Source organism: Danio aesculapii, chromosome 22 (assembly GCF_903798145.1).
Source record: "Danio aesculapii chromosome 22, fDanAes4.1, whole genome shotgun sequence".
In the NCBI taxonomy this organism is placed as follows: domain Eukaryota; kingdom Metazoa; phylum Chordata; class Actinopteri; order Cypriniformes; family Danionidae; genus Danio; species Danio aesculapii.
Window position 1 is genome coordinate 8,902,100 of NC_079456.1, and position 10,435 is coordinate 8,912,534.

The following is a 10,435-nucleotide window of genomic DNA, read 5'->3' on the forward strand; positions in this document are numbered from 1 at the left end:
ACCATTTTTTTGTAAAAACAGTGATATTTCAATTACATCCACTCCCACAATAAAAATACAATAGTAATTTATAGGAATACTACAGTGTTTTTGAACTATATTATGAAAATAGCCTTTTTAAATTCTACAGGGTGGGCCATTTATATGGATACACCTTAATAAAATGGGAATGATTGGTGATATTAACGTCCTGTTTGTGGCACATTAGTATATGTGAGGGGGCTTGTAAATAACTCATGAAAGAATAAAGTTACTTTAAAAACAAGCACGCCATTGTTTTCACGCCACTTATTTGTTTCCCAATAAGTTTATTAAGGTGTATCCATATAAATGGCCCACCCTGTAAAGTTGCTCTGGTATCACAACAACTATAAACATAACCCAATACTGAAAAAAGATGTTCAAAAACACTAGAATATTTACTATATAAATAACCATGGTATTTTATCATGAGGTCATTCGTGCCTGACCAATGAACAATGCCAGCAGCCCACGGGTTTGAGGTGCAAATGAATAATTTCTATGATTATTTTATTATTTAGGGTTTATTTAAACTATTTTCTGAAAAGATTTTTGTTAAATATCATTAATTCTGCGGTAATGTACATAGCAGTGAAAGAGCAGAAAAGCCAGTTTATTGGCTAGAGCCAGCCAATGAGATGGGACGTTTTTGTTCGTCAGCACACAGGGCAGCTCATGTTGTTGGAGGCCTCGAGCAATCAGAGGGTAAGTTATTATTTTTAATAATTATCTCTATGTTCAATACTGTAAGCTAAGCAAAGGACTGTGCTAGGTGGTTCTGTAGTTTGTTTTTATATAAGAAACGGTTATGGAGTTTTGTAGGAGCTGCTTTGAATGATGTTATATGGTTCTAAAGATAACATTTAACCCACATGAAATAAGTTGTAATAGTCTTTGTAGTAAATAAAATTAAGTTTTTGAACCATACTAGTGCTGCACAATTAATCATATTGCAATCGCGATGTCAGCCTATGCGATTACATTACAGCAAATCTTGCGATTATATTAAATAAACAAATGCATTTATGGACATAACAAGACATTCATTCTAAGAGCTGTATAAGTCTCGTGTAGCGCGTCGGCTTGTGGTCATGTGACTTTCCACAGCGCAGTGTGGAGATGGGAGAAAATGGATACAGAACAGACCGACACTGAACTTGTGCCCAGAAAAAATGCTACCTCTGTTATTTGGCGATATTTTGGCTTCAGGATATCGGACACTGAGCAGAAAGAGGTAATGTGCAAAATTTGCCAAACTAAAATTGCTACATCACGTGGCAACACGGCATATTTATATCAGCACCTGAAGCAACACAGAGAAAAATATGATGAATGCATGGCGATAAAAGCCAAGAGTAGTAAAGAGACCGAACAAAACAAAGCACAACCCAGTGTGAGCAGAACAAAACAACACATTATTACAGATGTGTTTTCAAGTCTCACGCCATACGAAAAGACGTCGCAAAGATATAAAGAAATCACTCACTCCTTCACGCACTGTTTGGCAAAAGACATGATACACTGTTAGCAAAGAGGGATTTCAGAAAATGATTTGCACACTGGACAAGAGATACCAGCTGCCCTCACGAAACTACTTCTCTCAAGTCGCAATATCTGAGCTTCACAGCAAGTGCCGTAGCGAGGTTCAACTTGAAATAACTTCAGTGAAATCCTTTTCAACCACTACGGACCTTTGGACGAGCAGGACGACCGAACCATATATTAGCCTAACCGTGCACTTTGTCGACGATGATTTTGAACTGAAAAGCTGTTGCCTGCAAATATCGTATTTCCCTGACGATCACATGGGAGAGAAAATAGCCGCGGGTTTGAGAGAGGCACTAGCTGCATGGGACCTCTGGGGGGATGGTTTGGTCGCTGTCACAACAGACAATGGCATGAACATCGTCAAAGCGGTGGCGCTTAATCACTCTGCTTCGGGCATAGACTTCATTTGGCCATTGGTAAGTTAAATTAATCTTTCCATATTTAAAGCTACTTAACTGTACGTTAGAGAAGACAGCTGTTAGCATATTTATTTAAGAATAAATGGAAATACAGTGTGAAAATCAGTGTCTCACAAAGAACACTAAAAATGTCCCATTTAAATTATTTTCATCATTATTAGCACATGACTCTAAAAATTAATGTTTAAAGGACACTTTTCTTTCCTTTAATCTTTTCTTCATCGTTAGACTGTGGGCCACTTCTCCCATAGCTGGAAGACGAGAGTGGCCTTGAAGGAAGCCCAAAGAGAACTCAACCTTCCAGAGCATGCCATGGTGACAGACTGCTAAACACGATGGGGTTCCACTCAGAAGATGATAGCAAGAGTCCTGGAGCAGCAAAATGCCTTGTCCAAGGTTCTATCTGCAGACCGCAAAATGCGACACCTACTGGCCTTATGGCAGGATCTGGAGATCTTGGAATCTGTGAACAAGGCACTTAGCCCACTCCAGGACTTCACGGATGCCCTGTCATGTGAAAGTTATGTGAGCATATCTTGTGTAAAGCCTACTCTGCATCTTCTGAACACCTCTGTGCTGGCTGAAGAGAAAGAGGACACTAACCTGACCAAATCCCTGAAATCAAAAATTCTGGCCTACCTCAACAAGAAATATGAAGACAGTGTCACACAGGAACTGCTCAACATGTCCTCTTTCCTAGACCCAAGGTTTCGAACACAACACATTTCTGAGCAAGAGACCCAGACCTTAAAGGAACAAGTCATCACTGAGTTGATTGTGAGTAATATTATAACAGCGATTTTTTAACTGGTAAGAATAGCTTGTAACAGATTTATAAAATGCAATGTTTTTAATTTCAGGACATTCACCAGCAGCAGCCTGTAGCTCAAAGCACAGCAGCGATGGAGGATAACCTGGAACTGGATGCAGAAAATCCACCTGCTGCTAAAGCCAAGAAAAAAACCCTGGCCAGTTTCTTTAAGAAAACCACAAGCACAACATCAGCAGCATCTTTTTATCCTATGGTGCAGTTCAGAGAAGCAGTAGCTGCTGAACTCGATGCTTATATTTACATGCCACGTGTAGACCATGAAGAAGATCCACTAAAATGCTGGAACAGTCACAAAATAAACTACACTAGGCTATACAAACTAGCACAGAAGTGAAGTTTAGTTATAAACTAATTTCGAGAGGATCACGTGCTTATGATAGCTAGCGGCTGGATCCGCATTATCCATTTCTCAATGCACCAATGAGACGACTCCTAAGCTACTACAAATACCCTGGGTTACGTACCACCGCTATCTTCGTTTTGAAGAATCCCCCCATCCACCCCTACTCCTCCTTCTTCCTAGATGGTTGACACGGTGGCCCAGTGCTTAGCACTGTTGCCTCACAGCAAGAATGTCTCTGGTTCTAGGCTTTACCAAACCAGCAGACATTTCTGTGCGGAGTTTGCATTTCCTCCCCATGCTCACGTGGGTTTCCCCCGGGTTCCCCGGTTTCCTCCCACCGTCCAAAAAACATGCAACATAAGTTAATTGACTAATCCAAACCGGCACTATAGACATGCTCCTAGTAAATGGTTATCTCTCAAGAGCAATCACTGGCTGTTCATTGATTATTACAGCGGGGGAGTTCTCGAGATCTACCTGAGCTCAAACTTCCCTCTCGCCTTGCAATGGGAGGGAGCCCCGGGCTCGAGGATCTTATGAGCTCAGGGCTCTCTCCCGGGACAGCATGCCAAACAAGCTTATAATTAATCATCAGCTAAGTGTGAACTCTTGAAATATCTGTGCATACAAGCAACAAGCTCTGCATCAGAGAGAGATTTTAGTACTAGTGGTAATGTTGTAACAGATCATCTGTCCTGTCTGAAAGCAGACAAGGTTGACATGCTTGTTTTTTTGGCAAAGAACCTCTCAATTGCTAAATAGATTGTTTTAGAAATAGAATTGTAATGTACCAGTTGGTCATTTAAAATAACAACAGTTACAGAGGTTTAAGTTTTATTGAGAAATCACCTATATCCAGGTTTCTTTTCAAAAGAAATATACAAAGTATGCGTTACATTCTGCTTAAATGGCCGTTTTGTGACAAAATGTAAAAATAAAATAAATAATGGGTATTTGTTTTATTTATCTGTACATTTGACTTTTTAATTTCATTTTAGTTAATTTAATTTAATTCAGTAATGTAAAGATGTTACTGTTATTTAATTTTGTACAATTTTGTTTTAATTTGAAAACATTGTTCCTTTCTAGTTGTTGCTAGATTGCACTGCATCCTGCATCTCAGTTGAAAAATAAACATTTCAGCATTATTAGTAATCTGTGTGTGCATTTTTCTTGATAACAAGCAAGTTGAGTCATACCCCTTGTTTATCGTATCGCAATCGTAAATCGCAATTTTGACGTTAATAATTGCAATGTGATATTTTTCCCAAACCGTGCTGCCCTAAACCATACTATAGTAGATTGTATTATACTGTTTATATTGCAGTACCTACAACTTTGTTATTGAATGCAACAGCAAACTAGTATTAACTAACATTTACCCATTATGCTTTGCATGTACGCTTAAGGAGAATGCTAAGAACTTCTGGTCGGCAGCTGATGCGCATAAACAGTCACATTTGGACAGCTTTGAAACGATAGTTTTAATATATTTTATTTGCTTTTAACATCTTTAAACTAATACTGCTGTCAATCAGCACCACCTCCTGGACTGATTATTTAAAAATGCGATCTAAGAAGATGGAAAACAACTGCTGAGGCATTTTCCCCTCGTTGTCAGTACATCTTCTGCTGTTTAAATGAACTCGTCATCGCTCAAGTCAACAGTTTCTCTTTGATTTAAATATTACCCACCCAAACAAATGTAATTCACCAAAATGTTTGACACACACGTAGCTATACTGTCCCACTGACACAGATTGATGAAGTGTCACAAAGTGAAAATAAAGTGGCGTTTTGAAATGACAGAAAAACACAAACCGTAGTAAATACTACACAACACACACTAATTAAATGAAACACAAACGGCTCCCGATTAGAATCAACATGCAAATCAGTGAGCAGAGTATCAGTAACAGACATTTTATTGGTCATTTTTGTAAATTGCATTACTTACATACCGGTTAAGTTTCATGCCAGTAATCTGGTTTGCTCTATAATGCAGTGAAGAATTGCGTGTGTGTGCACGCATTGAAGACATACCTGCCAACACTCCCGTTTTTCCCGGGAGTCTCCCGTGGTTTTCAACTGCGGTCACGCCATCTGCGGTTCCGAGAGACACGGTCACGCTATCTCTGCTTTAAATTGTAGTACGCGTCTACTCTGTGTTTTGCGGTAGATTAAAGACGCGTGTTTAATGCGCTGCAGTTTTCTTGTTTCACTTTTATTTGCGTAAATGAATTCAAATGAGGGATAATCAAAAATCGTCACTTTTGTTCATATTTGGGTATATAATAATCATGAATTTGCATGTAGGCTATGCTATTATTCCTTTGTTTTGCTGTAATTGTGATTTATTTGCGAGTTTAAAACAAAATTAATAGTATTAAAGTCATTACCCGGCTGTTATGACTATTCACATTCCTTTTCATATTCACAACTTACTATTTAGGTGTTTACTGTGCAATTATGACTGTTTTATTGGTCTATTTGTGGGTTTTTTTGTTAATATTTTCCCCTTTTTCATGTGGAATGTTGATAAATTAATTATAAAAAAAAAAGATTGTACGAATGTTTATTTTCCCTACTTCAATCACATTTAAATAATTACATACCAAAATCATAGAAAATACAGTGTTTTTTACTGAAGAGTCATATTAGAAAAATCATTAAAAAATAAAATCAAATTGTTTTCTGCCAACTCCACCAGATTATTATTCTACATGTCCTGATGTACCACTGTGCAAACTTTTCACATAATAATACTGTTGCATATTTTAATAATAGCGTGCAAAAATCATGGAAAATACAGTGTTTTTTACTGTACGGTCATATTTGAAAAATCATAAAAAAATAAAATGAAATTGTTTTCTGCCAACTCCACCAGATTAAGTTTAAGAGTAGACGCGCATTTCAATTTAAAGCACAGATAGCGTGGCCGTCTCTCTCGGAACTGCAGATGGCGTGACCGCAGTGTATTACAGACCCATCTCCCGTATTGCTCTGTCTCCCGAAAAACTCCCGGAATTCCAACTACCCCCAGTCCCCCACTGCGGTCACGCCATCTGCGGTTCCGAGAGACACGGTCACGCTATCTGTGCTCTAAATTGTAGTGCGCGTCTACTCTGTGTTTTGCGGTAGATTAAAGACGCGTGTGTTTAATGCACTGCAGTTTTATAATCTTGTTTCACTTTTATTCGCGTAAATGAATTCAAATGAGGGATAATCAAAAATCGTCACTTTTGTTCATATTTGGGTATATAATAATCATGGATTTGCATGTAGGCTATGCTATTATTCCTTTGTTTTGCTGTAATTGTGTTTTATTTGCGAGTTTAAAACAAAATTAATAGTATTAAAGTCATTACCCGGCTGTTATGACTATTCACATTCCTTTTCATATTCACAACTTACTATTTAGGTGTTTACTGTGCAATTATGACTGTTTTATTGGTTTATTTGTGTTTTTTTTGTTAATATTTCCCCCTTTTTCATGTGGAATGTTGCTAAATTAATGAAAAAAAATATATATTTTTTGTATGAATGTTCATTTTCCCTACTTCAATCACATTTAAATAATAACATAACAAAATCATGTGAAATACTGACTTTTTACCAAAGAGTCATATTAGAAAAATCATAAAAAAATAAAATCAAATTGTTTTCTGCCAACTCCACCAGATTATTATTCTACATGTCCTGATGTACTACTGTACCCACTTTTCATATCATATTACTGTTGCATATTTTAATAATCGAGTGCTAAAATCATGGAAAATACAGTGTTTTTTACTGAAGAGTCATATTAGAAAAATCATTAAAAAATTAAATCAAATTGTTATTATTCTACACTGTGCTCACTTTTCATGTCATTTTTCTGTTTTTTGTTATTAAATTAAAAATTTAGTTCATTAAATAATAGCCAAATTGGTTTTGTTTTAATAAAATTAAGCCAATAAGTCATTAAAAAATAATTTAAAGTTCATAAAGTTTAGAACATTTATCTAATTATCATATTGCAAATATTGTATTAAACTACAAATTTCAAAATTAAGTTGAAGAGATGTTATGTATTTATAAGGACATGGCCCACGCATTTACAGTCCGTGTAAAAAGACTTATTGTATTCATTTAAAATACTTCAGTGTTTTAATTTTACCAAACCATTTATTTAACTAATTGAATTATTGAATTCATATAACAATATAGAATCATTTTTTTAATTAAAATTGTACAATTTGAACCCACACATCATTTAATTTTCACCCGGTCATTACGGGTCCTGTTTCTTTAAGAAACCTGCCTGGTTGATTTGTTATCACCTCCCCCCTTTTTTACTTCATAATTGGAGGTTCATGTAGTGCAAAGTAAGTAATAAAGTACATCAGGACATGTAGAATAATAATCTGGTGAAGTTGGCAGAAAACAATTTGATTTTATTTTTTTATGATTTTTTTAATATGACCGTACAGTAAAAAACTCTATTTCCCATGATTTTAGCGCGCTATTATTAAAATATGCAACAGTAATATGATATGAAAAGTGGGTACAGTAGTACATCAGGACATGTAGAATAATAATCTGGTGGAGTTGGCAGAAAACAATTTGATTTTATTTTTTTATGATTTTTCTAATATGACTCTTCGGTAAAAAGTCAGTATTTCACATGATTTTGGTATGTTATTATTTAAATGTGATTGAAGTAGGGAAAATGAACATTCGTACAAAAAAAATTTTTTTTTTTCATTAATTTAGCAACATTCCACATGAAAAAGGGGGAAATATTAACAAAAAAACCCCACAAATAAACCAATAAAACAGTCATAATTACACAGTAAACACCTAAATAGTAAGTTGTGAATATGAAAAGGAATGTGAATAGTCATAACAGCCGGGGTAATGACTTTAATACTATTAATTTTGTTTTAAACTCGCAAATAAAACACAATTACAGCAAAACAAAGGAATAATAGCATAGCCTACATGCAAATTCATGATTATTATATACCCAAATATGAACAAAAGTGACGATTTTTGATTATCCCTCATTTGAATTCATTTACGCGAATAAAAGTGAAACAAGATTATAAAACTGCAGCGCATTAAACACACGCGTCTTTAATCTACCGCAAAACACAGAGTAGACGCGCACTATAATTTAAAGCACAGATAGCGTGACCGTGTCTCTCGGAACCGCAGATGGCGTGACCGCAGTCACCCCCCGGAAGTTCTAAACATTCTACCAGAAAACGCTGGTCGCTCTCAGTGCAGCAGCCAAGAAAAAGGTCTATAAAAAGAGAAAATTTATAAATGTAAAACATTAACAATTTTTAGTTTCGATTACGTTATGCCGTCTTTGCACAATGACGTCACGATGTTATAGTAACTTTTAGCGAGCTGGATTTTTTCCGCCTTTAGCTGCTTTTTTAAAACTTCCTCAAAACATTTGCTGGCTAGCTTGACCGTTTTTAAGAGATCAACTGGCTTGACTGCAGTCGTTAGCTGAACTGTTTGCAATGTTAATATGAAACATGAACATAACGTTAAATGTACTTACAACACATTAGTAGTAAGATCTGAAAGAAGATGGAAGTCCTGCACATAATGTTGAATATTCCAGCAAACTCACACACCTATACGGCTGTCATCAGAAGAATTAACAAAGCGACGGTTACTGACTAAAATATCCTAATAAAAAGAAGACAGTTTACAATCCTAAATATGACAACATAAAAAAGCTTAACAGAGTCGGCAAAAACTCGTGGTAGTCTTTGGAGACCTGTGTTCTGGTGATGTTTCTATTTCTTCTTATTATTATTTTACAGTGGTTGGCATCCAGCGTTTTTGGTGCAATATCGCCACCTCCAGCTCCGGAAGGTGAATCAGAAGTTAGGTTTACAGACTAAATCCAATAGCATCTGAATGCAGCCTTTATGGTGCAAACTGAGATTACGTCACTCAGCGATGCAATGTCAAACACAATGCACTCAAATGGAGCTCGTGACGTCCCTGTGAGGGGTGGGGTTAGGTGAGCACATTAAAAAGCATTGGATGCAGCACAGATTGCACTGCACCACTTTTCCTCCCACTTCCCTCCTTCCGACCTTTCTCATACACACACATGCATACAAACACCCCTATGTAGTAATAATAATAATAATAATAATAATAATAATAATAATAATAATAATAATAATAATAACAACCACAATACTCATACCACTACTTCTACTACTACTTTTAATATTGAATTATATTTAACAATCTTTCCTTCACCTTCTATTTTTATTTAAATTTGTTAATTTGTTTATCTATTTTATAGTAAACACCAGTTTCTCTCAAGAACTTCATAAGAATTCTGGTCTGAACCCTGTTCTTTGTAAACCTTTTAATTTTATTTCCTGAATTTCTATCTCCCTTAGTTCATTTCTCATTTCCTCGCTCTGTGCTTCATATCTGTTGCATTTTAGAATCACATGTTCCACTGACTCTTCTACATAACAGCCCTCATGCAGTCCAGTTTTATGCTTCCCTATTAATTTAACTGTTTTACTTAATAAACAGTGTCCCAGTCTAGTTATCTATTCATTCTCTCCGGTTACCACTACTGACTGCTTTGTGTTTGAATTTGATACAAATGCCTTCCTTTCTTTTCTCTGTCCCACCTCTCTTGCTAGTTTAGATTTATTTTTACCCATATTAGACTTTTTACTTCTGCTTTACTAACCCTTATTTGCATTTCTACATATTGTTTTGCCATTTCATTTCCCTTTATCCCTTCATGACCTGGAACCCATAAAAACTTCACCTCCTTTCCCTGATTTGTTATTTTTGTTATACACTGGAGTACTGCAAGCAAAATATATTGTTGACTTTTTGAGAAAAACCTTAGACTTGCTTAGAAGAGCTGATGCGAAGTTTGAACAAGACTTTGGCCACACTAGCCTCCACGGAGCAATCTCTGGATAGATGACAGTAGACAGATAACTTATCCTTAAATTAAACACCTAAAATTATTTTGCCACCATGTTTCCACACCGATCAAAATTCTCCTTTTGACTTTTCCCATTTCCCCAACTCTCCTGTAATATTGATTTAGTGCTATGTGAATTTGTATGCCCCTGTAAACCTACCCAATAATTAGCCATCAACTGCTTCCTTCTTAATTCCAGTTTCAATTCTCCCATTTCTACCTGAATAGCTGACACTGGTGTTTTAAAAACTCCACAGCATATTCTGAGTGCCTGAGAATTTGACTTGGCTGCTGACCCA

The 10,435-nt window shown here is 36.1% G+C and overlaps 1 protein-coding gene across 1 annotated transcript in view; it reads right to left on the minus strand.

Annotated features, from left to right (window-relative positions):
• LOC130216624 (uncharacterized) overlaps positions 1-8,931 on the minus strand; it is a 23,732-nt gene extending 14,801 nt beyond the window's left edge. The window contains exon 1 of the mRNA XM_056448515.1: positions 8,721-8,931. Within this exon, the coding sequence (XP_056304490.1) occupies positions 8,721-8,766 (46 nt within the window). The 5' untranslated portion in view covers positions 8,767-8,931. The remainder of the gene's footprint in view (positions 1-8,720) is intronic.
• Positions 8,932-10,435: the final 1,504 nt, after the last annotated feature.